This window comes from Leptonychotes weddellii, chromosome 3 (genome assembly GCF_054177405.1).
Source record: "Leptonychotes weddellii isolate Sample4059 chromosome 3, ASM5417740v2, whole genome shotgun sequence".
Lineage (NCBI taxonomy): Eukaryota > Metazoa > Chordata > Mammalia > Carnivora > Phocidae > Leptonychotes > Leptonychotes weddellii.
The window spans coordinates 124,537,132-124,550,572 of NC_138371.1; the positions used below are offsets into that span (position 1 = coordinate 124,537,132).

At 35.0% G+C, this 13,441-nt stretch overlaps 1 protein-coding gene across 7 annotated transcripts in view; it reads left to right on the top strand.

Annotated features, from left to right (window-relative positions):
• ZC3H13 (zinc finger CCCH-type containing 13) overlaps window positions 1-13,441 on the top strand; it is an 80,600-nt gene that overhangs the window by 44,530 nt on the left and 22,629 nt on the right. For all 7 annotated transcript variants that reach the window (XM_031017974.2, XM_031017978.2, XM_081814924.1 and 4 more), the window contains 2 exons: window positions 3,664-3,974; window positions 6,580-7,044. In XM_031017974.2, the coding sequence (XP_030873834.1) occupies window positions 3,664-3,974; window positions 6,580-7,044 (776 nt within the window). The remainder of the gene's footprint in view (window positions 1-3,663; window positions 3,975-6,579; window positions 7,045-13,441) is intronic.

Sequence of the window (13,441 nt, forward strand, 5' to 3'; positions counted from 1 at the left end):
GATTAGGTCCCTGGCAGTCGGTACTGCTTCTCGTTCTTTTTTTTTTTTTTTTTTAAGATTTTATTTATTTGACAGAGAGAGAGACAGCGAGAGAGGGAACACAAGCAGGGAGAGTGGGAGAGGTTGAGAAGCAGGCTCCCCGCAGAGCGGGGAGCCCGATGTGGGACTCGATCCCATGATCCTGGGATCATGACCTGAGCCGAAGGCAGTCGCTTAACCGACTGAGCCACCCAGGCGCCCTCGTTCTTTTTTTTGAGGTGAGTTTTTCCATCTTGTCATTTTGTCCAGAGGAGAATAGATGAATGAGAGAACAAAATGCTAAAAGGGTAACAGTGACCCCAGAAAAATACACACTAAACAAATCAGAAGACACCTTCCAGAAAGTGGTCTCTTTTCTGTTCAGAGAGTTGCTGCTATTCTTTTCTTCAATCCCCTGTTGAGTTTGTAGGTGTTCAGAATGGTTTGATACCTATCTAGCTGAATTCCTGGAACCAGACAAAATTTAGGTGTCCTACTCCTCTGCCATCTTGCTCCTCCTCCTCCTGTATGATGATTTTAAAGGGTGAGTTATAAATGTTAGTTACATTATGAAGGCATATTTTTGTATTTGAGAAATAGAAACCATTTACTGAAAGAAAAATTGGTATTAGTAATTTTAAGGAAGTCTAGGGTAAGCATACAGGTTTGTAGGTGAAATTAATGTATCTTGAATGAGAGTTTTTCTTTTTAAACTTTTTAACATTTCACATGTTTTCCCCAAATGAAATATGCCCTGAATATTCTCATCCCACATTTTGTCCTCTAATTATAGCAGCATTAAAAAACTTTTGATTAGAATCAAGTCAGGCTAAAGATTGGCTTTCCCTGTGCTATAAATCACAGTGCTCTTGCTGACAGTACACAGATTTCTTCTTTAAGGTATTGAGCTTCTCTTCATGCAATAATAAACTCTTTTCTTTATTTGAGTGTCAAATGTCACCTTTTTTTTCTCCTCAGACAAGAAACCAGCCAATTCTGAAGCCTAAGAATAATCTAAAATTACTGCTATTCTAACTAGAAATGTATTTTAATACACCTCTGCAATAGTCTAAAAGCCAAAGTACTAATAATTTTGGTCCGATTTCAAGACAGTTTTATTTTCTACCTTTCCTATGTGTAGAATGAACATAGGCCCAGGTCCAGTTATGCTGACATCCATAATTTGATGCATCTTGTTTTGGTAACAGATCCTCTCTTTTCACTATTCTTTAGTCATCAGACTTTTAAAAGAATAGTAACAGGAAAATAAAGATGCCAACTTGGGCTGCTATTACACAATATCATAGACTGGAGTGGCTTAAACAACATTCATTTCTCACAGCTATAGAGGCTGGAAAATCCAAGGTCAAGGTTCCAGCAGATTTGGTTCCTGGTTCATAAACAGTTGTCTCCTCACTGTGTCCTCACATGGAGGGAGACAGTGAGCTCTGGTTTCTTCCTTTTCTTGTAAGGATACTAATCTCATGGGAGCCCCACCACAGGACCTCATCGAAGCCAATTACTCCCAAACGCCTCCACCTTCAAATACTGTGACATTGGGGGTTTGTATAAATTTGGGGGGACACATTCAGTCCATAACAGATGCTTTTAAATTAAACCAGGTTTTCTTAGTTTCTTTTTTTTTCTTGAAGGATGGGTAAGAAGAAAAATACTGAAACCATAACTTGACAGTGCATTGGTCCTCTGACCTTCATTTGATAGGTTGATTATCCTAAGCTTGAACTGAAGTTTTTTACTACATGCTATCAACACCAAATTTGAATAGAGTTGTGATTGGACTGTATTGTGTTTTTTAAAGATAGTATTATGAACTATTTTATTTTTTAAGTTCTGTGAACCAATCACCAAAGGGTATTGTAGACTTTCTTGAAACAGTTTTTAGTATGCAAAATAAATGAAACCAACCAAAATGTCAGTTCAGTGGAGAGTCACATTTTTTTATTTTATCACTTTAGAGATTTCCAAATTGACCAGAACTTGATGAAATTGCAGCTGGAATGTACCAAACAATAATCATTCTAATTCTCAATCTTGCAGTATTTTTCTGTTCAGTAAGATGCATTTGAATGACCATTGATCATAGCTGGTTTTCCAAATTTGGGTAAGACCCTATGAGCATTTCTGCTCATACCTGTAAGTAAATACATTTCTATTAAGAATCAGTTAAATTATAATGGCTTATGGCTTACTTTTTTATGAGAAGGAAATGATTTTTATGAAAAGTATGAAGGTTTAGTGGAATTACTGATAACTAGAATGTTTAGGTGAATGTGATATTCTAATTAGCTGACTTTTTTTAGGTGTTTTTGTTTATTTGCTAAAATCCTTGCTCTGCAAAATTCTTTTCAATATATTGGAATCACTTCCGTGAATCAGTAACATATATTTTATGTATTTGGTGCTTTTATTGATAAAAGATCTACTGAGGCATCATTTATCAACAACATAGTTCAGACCAGCAGTTCTCAACAAGGGGTGATTTTTGCCTTCCTGGGGACATTAGGCAATGTCTGGAGTAATTTTTTATTGTTATGAACGAGGGTGAGAAGGAGCATGGTACTGGCTTCTGGTAGGTAGAAGCCAGGGATGCTGCTAAACATCCGATGATGTACAGGACAGCCCCCCACTACAATTACTGAATACAAACTGTCAGGACCGCCAAGATTGAGAAACCCTGGTTTAGGATTAATAATAATTTTGCCACCATTGCAGATATTAAAAAATATTTATCATAGGCACTGAAGGTAATTCTAACATACTTTGACTAGGCCTCCAGAATGTTTTTGAACAAACATCTAGTCTTCAGAATGAGGAATATGATACTAACCCAGGTATGTGGTATCTGGAATGTTATTTTTTAAACCTTAGTCCTATTTCTTTTCAGTTATTGCAAAAGTGTGTGTGTGTATTGCACACACACATTTTGCATATTCAGTGTAAACCAGGGCCCAGGATTTAACAAATTGTAGGTGCTTTGTGGGGTTGTAAGTTGTTTCTCTGGCAGCAGTGAAAGAAGGTGATTTGAAGGCAGTAGAAGAAGCCTTCCTTAAACCAAGACTCATGAAGTTAATCTGTGCTGGCCGAGAGTGAAGGCCAGTTATTTAAGATAAAGACAGTATAGACGGTATGTCCCTTCCTTAACCGTAGCATTCTTTCCCCATCCTAAATCTCAACCCAGGCAGCGCAGACTTCAGGTTTGGCGTAGCTGATGATGACTTTTCCCTTTCCCCACAGCCTTGAATTACAGGCATTCTCACAGCCACTTTCTGTCTAGATCTTACAGTATGTTTTCTCTTTAGCCTCGTGTGGTTTCCTGCCTCTTAAGTACCTATTCGCACTGTCAGAGATTATCTCTGATAAGATTGAATTCCATACTTAAGTGAGGGTAATATTCTCTCTATTTGTGCTCAGGGAGAGTGCTCCTTGGACCGAAAGCTTGGAAGCACAGCAGTGCATATCTCATCTAGAACTGTGACCTCAGGCTCACTTAAAATCAATCAGATCTTTAAAAATTAACTTCTTATCATACAGCATTGTGAATTGATATTTATCCTGGAATTATGATTCACACTTTCAGCTTTAACTTTAGCATTCAGTTTTTTTTACGGTTGCTTTTCTTTGCAGGTCTACTTCCCCAGTAGGACAGCATCATTCTCCTATATCTTCTAGACATCATTCATCTTCCTCACAATCAGGATCATCTATTCAAAGACATTCTCCTTCTCCTCGTCGAAAAAGAACTCCTTCACCATCTTATCAGAGGACAATAACTCCACCTTTACGACGCTCTGCTTCTCCTTATCCTTCACATTCTCTGTCTTCTCCTCAGAGAAAGCAAAGTCCCCCAAGACATCGCTCTCCAATGCGAGAAAAAGGGAGGCATGACCATGAACGAACTTCACAATCTCATGATCGGCGTCATGAAAGAAGGGAAGGTATGCACTGTACTTTATCTTGATTTTTTTAGAATTTTTTAAGTATTTTCTTTATTAAAGACCTGGACATTCAGATTTATTGTTATAATAAGGGAAAGAAGAAAACTGTGTTGTATTAAGTCTTCTGGAACAGAGTAGAGTTCTTGAGGGCAATAAGAGGTGCTTTTATAATGACACAGGAACATAAACTATTAAATGTACATAAGTGGGCATTTTTATGTATACTGAGGTAGTGCTTTCTTCAGTTAAGATGTTTCACTTGAGTACTCTGAAGTTCTAGAAATTTTTGGCTTTCTGACTCTTGAAGCATCCCTCTAATTGCTTAGTTGATTCTTTAAAAAAAAAAAAAAAAGAAAGAAAGAAATGAAGGAAAGAAAAGCAGCAAACCAGGGGACAAAGTTTGAAAGCATCAGACATGTTTTTGATAAAGAGGTAAGGGCTGGGGGAACATTCAGAAGGTCGGTGTAAACCAAGTGATCAGTTTTCTAGGGGTAACTCAAGAAAGAAGTAAGCAATGCAGTTTTCCTTTCAAGATCCCTGATAATTAAGTTAACTTTGGATTTGCTACTCCTTGTTCAAGCTGAGATGCTATTATCATCTGGCAATATAGTCTTAATAGCTCTCATCTCTTTCTGTACTCCTTATCCAAGGTTCTTGTCCTTACATATTTAAGTTTTTAACCTAGCTTCTGAGTTGGTGTTTAAACATAATGAGTACTCAGGAAATACTTGCTTACTTACAACATTTCTCTTTAATGTGCATTTTAAAATAAACCTCTCTGAGAGTATAGTACAGCAGTCTCCTGTGAAACGTGTTGAATTTAGTTCTCTTCCTATCAACAGTGTAATAATTAATCAAGTTCTTTTATTCAAGAAAATGATGAATGCCCAGGTAGGGACCAGAGAGAGCATCTGTTGTATAGAAATATTTCTTGTGTACATCATTTTTGAACCAGAACAGTGCAGCAGTATTTATGGAACATTGGTAAGATAGGAAAATTCTCTTAGCACCTTTCTATTAATTTTAAAAAATATTTAACTAGAGTTGACCGGGAATATAGTGTACATTCAATGACTACTTATTGAATGAAAACTCTTTAGTGTGTTTGATGTCTATTTTGAAATAATAATGAGGGGAAATAGTATGCGGTTGAGTCTTATAAGAATTTTTTTGTGTGTGCTGAGTGGCCTATGTTACAGGAAGAATCCATTTAATAATAAACCATATGTGTTTAGTTTCTTTGTAAAGATGTTTCTTTAACCTTCCATATAAGAGATGTAGCAGGTGTTTGTTCCTCTATTTAGATGTCATCTTCTGAAATAAGAATAATTTTAGTGGAAGAATGGGGAGGTAGGTAAAGAACAAAATATAGTAACTAGATTTGAAAAGACAGATGGAATCCTGAAAAGGATCTGGTACTGAGTGAACATATTTTTAGGCACAGTTGGCATTGGAGTTGGCATTGTCACAGATGTGCACAGAAAAGGATGGAAACCTATCAAATCCTTGCCTACTGCTTCTGTTATTAAAGGGCATTTGTGGATATAAGCATATGGACAATGTAATTGACAGGAGAGATGAGTTATTAATTTGAAAATCTAGGGGGTCTTGTGGATACTAGGTGTTTGGGTGCTTGAGAAAGTCTGTAGACCTAGCCACCTGGGACAAAGAGAAAAGAAGGTAAATTTACAATAGGCCTATGGCTGCTATAATTGCCAAAATAGCCTCAGATATTGAGGCAGTTCCAGGGGGTCAGAGCAACACATAAAGGAATCTGATTTAAAAACAAGGCAGTGTTTGTTTTCCGAGGTTCTCTTGTTAGTCCTTTGACTTCAATGCTGTAATCAATTTATGCCTGTTCTAGGCATATCTAAAGAATAGTTTCTATTCTTTGCAAATTCCATTAGGTACGCAGTTATCTAAGCCATTTAGGCTCTTGGCCCCTTATTTCTTCATTTAGAAAGTGACAAGGTTGAATTAAATAATCAGTGAGTTTCATTCAGCTTTTTAAAAACTGAAGTTCTTTTCTTATTTTTCTATGAAGTGTTAGAAAATGCTTTAAGGAGAGAAAACTTGAGAGACAGGAGTGATTCCAGTAAACAGTTCAAGAAAAGAGAGGGTGAATAACAGTATCTCTGCCAGCCAGCTTACTAACTGTAGGCCACTCGTAAGTGCTTTAAGTACATTTGAGGTGGTCATGGGTGGTCTAGTTTGGCCTAATACTTGGTAGAGATGGCTACAGTCACTGTGTACCTCTGGGTCTACAAGTAGTTTCTAAAAAATAAGCCATCAGTGATATGAGATCAATTTATTTGTTTCAGTTGTTTAAGATAAGTATGGGTAAGTTGGGGCATGGGAAGATCCTAATCACAGTTTATCTAATCAAGAACATAGTTATCCAAGTGTTAATAAAATTACCTTTGGAATTGTAGCTTATGTATGGTTTTAATTTTCTTATTTGCCCATGTTTTCTTTTTTTATTTTCTGTAAAGAACGTGAATTACCATTTTTTAAAAAATTTTTAAGCTCTATATTTACATGTATTGTCTAGTTCTTCAAAATTTTGTGAAAGGAGTTCTAGTTGATTTCTAAACTTGCATTACAGAGACCAGAAGCAAAAGGGATAGAGAAAAGGACACAAGAGAAGAACGAGAGTATGAACAAGATCAGAGCTCTTCTAGAGACCACAGAGATGACCGAGAGCCTCGAGATGGTCGGGATCGAAGAGATACCAGAGATACTAGAGACCGACGGGAACTAAGGGACTCCAGAGACATTCGGGACTCCAGGGAGATGAGAGATTATAGCAGAGATAACAAAGAGAGCCGTGATCCCAGAGATTCTCGGTCTGCTCGTGATACCCACGACTACAGGGACCGTGAAAGTCGAGATTCTCATCGAAAGGAGGATACCTATCAAGAAGAATCCCGAAGTTATGGCAGAAACCATTTGAGAGAAGAAAGTTCTCGTACTGAAATAAGGAATGATGCCAGAAATGAGTCTCGAAGTGAAATTAGGAATGACCGGATGGGCAGAAGTAGGGGGAGAGGTCCAGAATTACCTGAAAAGGGTAAGGTTTTTGACTTGTCAGTGAACTGTATCTTGTATGCTTATATAGAAATTATTAAATCTTTTAAGGTTTCTTTTCTAAATATATTCTTTTTTACATTCATTATCATTTTATCAAAGTAATTTTCAATTAATTAAATTTTGGCCTTCCCTATAAATTCCAAATAGGAATTGTTAAATTCCTAGGATTTAGGAATTGGCTAAAGTAGCAAAGATAAATGGGTCCTGATTAAGATCCCCTGGTAAATTATATCCAGTCATGCCTACCCTCTTAATTAGTGTGGAACACTAAGAAAATTCCTGTCAGGCAAAAAAGTGGAGTCAAAAGGAAATAATTTCTACTGAACAGGTACATATATGATAGAATGATTATTAAAGTGGAATTAAAATGGTGGGCTTTCAAAATTGGTGGTATCAGAAATGACTGTGTATTCCTTAGTATACTTGTGCTTGCTTCAAACCACTTCAGATGATTGCACATCGGAATCTTGAGCCATTTTTCTTCTTCCCCTAAAAAGCATTTACCAACACCCAGTAACTACCTACCTAAATGTCTTTGTCTCCAAACTGCTTGGACTGAATTAATTTTGACTTCTGTTCCTCTCTCCTCTTTTCTCCCCTCCCCTAAAATACTGCTGCAGATTTCTGAACATACATTATTTCTATTGGTCTTTTGGTATATCTTTGTCAATATTATAGCTTCATATTAAGCTGAAGGCCCCTTACCTTCTCTTTCATAGTTGTCTTGGCTTTTCTTGGCCCTTTGCTTTTTAATACACATTTTTTAAATGAGTTTTTTTTTTTTAATTTCATGAAAAACTTGGATTTTTATTTCAAATGCATTAAATTTATGAATTTATAACTTTTTCTGTTAAGGTCTTATACATATTTTATTCCTGGGTATGCAACATTTTTGGTGCTCGTCAGTGGTAATTAAAAAATTTTTTTCTCTCTTTTTAATAATGCATTTACATGGTTCAAAATTTCAAAAGTACAAAAGAATATATTGTGAAAAGCCTTGACTCTATCTCTGACCTCATTCATTTTTTTGCCAATTTTGTCTGTATCCTTCCCAGAAATATTCTACACAAGCAGATTTGTATGTCTACTGATATCCCCATCTGGTTTTACAAACGTAATTTTTTTTTAAACTGTATATTACTCTACACCTTGCTGCTTTCACTGAAAAAAGACCTTAGAGATCATTACATATCAGTCAGCTTGATAAACAGCTATCCTCTTCTTAATGGTGCACATTGTCCATTGTAGGAATTACTAAAAAGTTTTAAGTTTTTACTAAATTCCAGTTAACATACAGTGTAATCTTAGTTTCAGTTGTACAATATAGTGATTCAGCATGTCCATACAATACCCATTGCTCATCACAAGTGCCCTCTTTAATCCCCAACATCTACTTAACCCATTCCCCACCCACCTTCCCTCTGGTAACCTTCAGTTTGTTTTCTGTAGGTAAGAGTCTGTTTCTTGCTTTGCCTTTTCTCTCTCTCTCTCTCTCTTTCTTTTTTTAACTTTACTCGTTTGTTTCTTAAATTCCACATAAGAGTGGAAATCTACATTGTCTTTCTCTGACTGACTTATTTTGCTTAGCATAATACTCTTAGCTCTATCCATGTCGTTGCAAATGGCAAGATTTCATTCTTTTTTAAATGGCTAATATTCCATTGTGTATATATACACCACATTTTCTTTACCCATTCATCAGTCATTGGACACTTGGGCTATTGACATAATTTGGCTATTGTACATAGTGCTGCTACAAATATCAGGATGCATGTATCCCTTCAAATTAGTATTTTTGTATTCTTTGGGTTAAATACCTAGTAGTGCAATTACTGGATTGTAGGGTAGTTCTATTTTTAATTTTTTGAGGAACCTCCGTACTGTTCTCTGGAGTGGCTACACCAGTTTGCATTCCCACCACAACAGTGCAGGAGGGTTCCCCTTTCTCCATATCCTCACCAACACCTATTGTTTCTTGTGATTGTAGCCATTCTGACAGGTGTGAAGTGATAACTCATTGTAGTTTTGATTTTGTATTTCCCTGATGATGAGTGATGTTGAGCATCTTTTCATGTGTCTGTTGGCCATCTGTATGTCTTCTTTGGAGAAATGTCTGTTCATGTCTTCTGCCCATTTTATAGTTGGATTATTTGTTTTGCAGTCCCTATCAAAATACCAACACCTTTTTGCACAGAGCTAGAACAAACAACTTAAAGTTAATACAGTAGTTCTTCCTTATCTGCAGGGGATGTGTTCCAGGATGTTGGATGGATGCCTAAAGCCTCAGATAATACTGAACTCTCTATATACTGGGTCTTTTCCTGTACATACACAACTATGATAAAGTTTAATTTATAAATTAAGCATAGTAAGAAATTAACAGTAACTAATAATAAAATAAAATAATGATAACAATATACCACAATGAAAATTATGTGAATGTGGTCTTTCTCAAAATATCTTATTGTGCTGTACTCATCCTTCTTATGATGAAGTGAGATGATAAAATGCCTACGTAATGAGATGAAGCAAAGTGCATGATGTAGGCATTGCGACGTAACATTAGGCTACCGTTGACCTTCTGATGATATGTCAGAAGGACGATCATCTGCTTCTGAACCGCAGTTGACCGTGGGTAACTGAAATCACAGAAAGTGAAGCCATGGATGGGGAGACTACTATAAATCGTATATTGGTAGATGTGTAGGTATTCCAGTCTTTGTTTTTGAACAGTGCTTCTGTGAATAACTGTGTGTCACTAAGTAATATCTTTTTAAAGTATTTTATTTTCTACCACTTATTGTTGGTGTATGGAAATGATAATTGATATTTGTATATTAATCTTACATTGTTATGTTTCTCTGTTTTTGTAGGAGATCTAATTAGATTATCTCAAACATTTATGTCTGGGAACAGATTTGGCTCTTCTTTTCTGATTATTATTTATTTACTATCGATAACCTGCTGATCATCTTTCAATATAGTGTTGAATATAAGTAGTATAATGGGCTTCTTTGCTCCGTTTCAGATTTTAAAGTGTTACTGTTGGCATTTTACCATTAAGCATGTTGTTTGTAGATTTTTACCAGATGTTTTTTATTGTTACAGATGTCCCCTAATTTCCCCAACTTAGCTAACTTCTATCATGACCATTTTTTCTGTATCTTGAGAAGGTCATAGTTGGTCTCTTTAACCTTTTACTTATATATTTCTTTAAAATTTAGAACTATCCTGGCATTTCAAAGATAAATGGAATTTTTTCATTTTTTTAAAGTTCTAGATTAGGTTAAAATTTGATGTTGAATTAAACATCTGTGTTTTCAATTGAGATTACATATAATTAGTGGAATGATGGTAAATATTTAACAACAAACTCTTCAGAAAAAGTCCTGACTTTTAGCTTTTGCCAATTTTCATGGTATAAATACTCTTGCCGTAGCAGATTTTGAGCTACTGACATGGAAGATATGTACACGATTGGCTCTTTCAAGCCAGCGTGAACTGGTTCTAGCATGCCACTGCATAATTCATTTTTTGTGTTTTTCTTGTTTGGTTTGGGGATCAAAGTTATACTAGACATAGAAAATGTGTTAGGTAGTGTTGCTTTTTTTCTCTGGAACAATTTATATATGATTAGTTATCTGTTCTTTGACAATTTAACAACATTTGTCTGTTAAACATTGTTTCCTATTTTTCTGATGGTTATGGTTTTTACTACCAATTGAGTTTCTCTTAAGAGTTCTAGATTTAGATTATTGTAATAGTTGTAGTTTGGTTTTTTTCTTAACGCAGTATAATAAGTTATATTTTTCCAGGAAATTTGTTTTCAAATTTTTGATACAAAGATGTCCCAAAATTTGTTTTTTTAAATCTCTTTTATACCTGTAATTATATTCCCTTATTTTTCTTGCTCAATCTTGCCAGAGATTTGTCTGTTTTGAGTCTTTTCAAACAACTAATCTTTGGTTTATATTCTTTTGTATCTCTTTTGTTCTATTAATTCTACTCTTAGGTTTTACTTTGTTATGAAATGTGTGGTAATTGTATTAGTAACCATTCTAAACACTTTGTAAGTTTTAATATGATTTCTTCCTTGACTCATGAATTAGGTAGAAATAGGATTTTAAATTTCCAATCATAACTTTTTAAAATAAATCCCCTTCCTTAATTTTAATTGTTGTCAGAATATTTTAAAGTCGACTCTTTGGCATTTTGTATTTGTTAAGACTTAGCTGTGGCTCAGAAATTTATATAATGTTCTGTGTGTGCTTTTAATTAAATTGTTGGATGCAAAGGGTGTCTCAGATCAAGCTTGTTAACTATGGTTTCAAATCTATAATTATTTTTAGTCTGCTTTTTCTAACATTACAGAGGAGTGAAATCTTCCACTGTCATTGTGAATTTGTCGATTTCATGTAATTTGATCAATTTTCGCTTTGACTGTTTTAAGACTTTGCTGTTAGGTGTACATAAGGCAAATTATTTCTTTTATCATTGCAGAATGACCCTCTTTATCCCTAATAGTGCTTTTTGTCTTGAAGGCTATTTTACTAACATTTCTTTTGGTTAATATTTGATAAGTATCTTTTTTCATCCTTTTAGCCTTGCTGTATCTTTTTGTTTTAAATGTGACTCTAAACAGCATAGGTTAGACATACGTTGAATCTTCTTATTGTATCTTCTTTGATTCTTAACTTTCGGATTTTTCATCTCTCTATCTTTTGTTTCCTGGGTCATATCCTCAGACATACCTTTTTTTTTTTTAACTAATTATCTCTTAGCAGCATCTAAGCTGTTACTTAACTTATTCATTCCTAGATGTTATATGTAGCTCATTTCTAGTTTCTAAAAAATGTTTTAAATTTCTTCCTTGTGGTCTTTAATTATACTGATATTTTGACTATTAAAATACATTGCAACAGTATTTAGAATTGTTCTCTAATTCTTTGAAGGCTCAAAGCCTATTATGTATAATGTGTGTGTATGTGAGTTGTGTGTGTAGCTCTGCATTTTTTTAAACCACTTTATTGAGATATGATTGACATACCAAAAGCTGCACATACAGCTTCTATACATTTAATGTATTCAACATGATGAGCTTGGAGATAAGTATATGCTCATGAATCCATCACTACTATCTATGCCATTAACATATCCATCGCCTGCAAAAGTTTCCTCTTGCTCTCTCTTTACTATTTTATATGTGTGTGATGAGAACGCTTAACATAACATCTACCCTCTTAGCAAAATTTTTGACTTTCCAATACAGTATTAACTGTAGGCACTGTGCTGTACTGTAGAGCTCGAAGTCTTTTTCATCTTATACAGCTAAAACTTTGTACCCTTTGACTAATACCTCTGTTTCCTTCTACCTCCAGCCCTTGGCAGTTAACCATTCTACTCTCTATTTCTAAGAGTTTGACTATTTTAGATTCCACATATAAGTGGTATCATGTACTGTTTGTCTTTCTGTGTATGACTTATCTCACTCAGCATAATGTCCTCCAGTTTCATCTATGTTGTCTCAAATGGCAGGATTTCCTTTTTTTTTTTTTTAAGGGTGAATAATATTCCATTATATGTATATACCACATTTTCTTTATCCATTTGTCTATCAGAGGGTATTTAGGTTGCTTCTGTGTCATGGCTATTGTAAATAATGCTGCAGTGAACATGAGGTATCTCTTCCAGAGCCTGATTTCAATTCCTTTGGATATATACCCAGAAGTGGGATTACTGGATCATACATGGGTCTATTTTTTCATTTTTTTGAGGAACCTCTGTACTGTTTTCCTATAGTGGCTGTGTAGCTTTGCATTACCATTACCACATTCAAGATATTCAGTTGTGTATCACAGGACTCCCTGTATTACCCCTTTATAGCCACACTCAAATCCCCTCTTTTGTCCCTAACCCCTGGCAACCACTAATATGTCCTCCATCTTATAATTGTTATTTCACAAATGTTACATAATGGAATCATGCTATATATATCCTGTTGAGATTGGCTTTTTCACTCAGCATAATTTCCTTGAGGTTCATCCAAGTTGTTACATGTATTAATAGTTTGTTCCTTGTAGTATTCCATGGTCTGGGGATACCACAGTTTAACCATTCACCATTGAAAGACATTTGGGTACTTCCCAGGTTTTGGCTTTTATACTATGAACATTCATTTCCCACATTTTTAAATGAAGATTTTCAGGTACCACTTAATGTCAACAAAATACCTTGGTTCTGTATTGGAATGTTTTTGCTATAAATTGTAATCAAAGCAGTAATATTTATCAACTTTTTTATTTTCATATTTCTGTGAATTAGATATGAACAGATAGTTTTCATTTTTTGTTTTGTTGGGCTTTGGGTTAACCAAAATG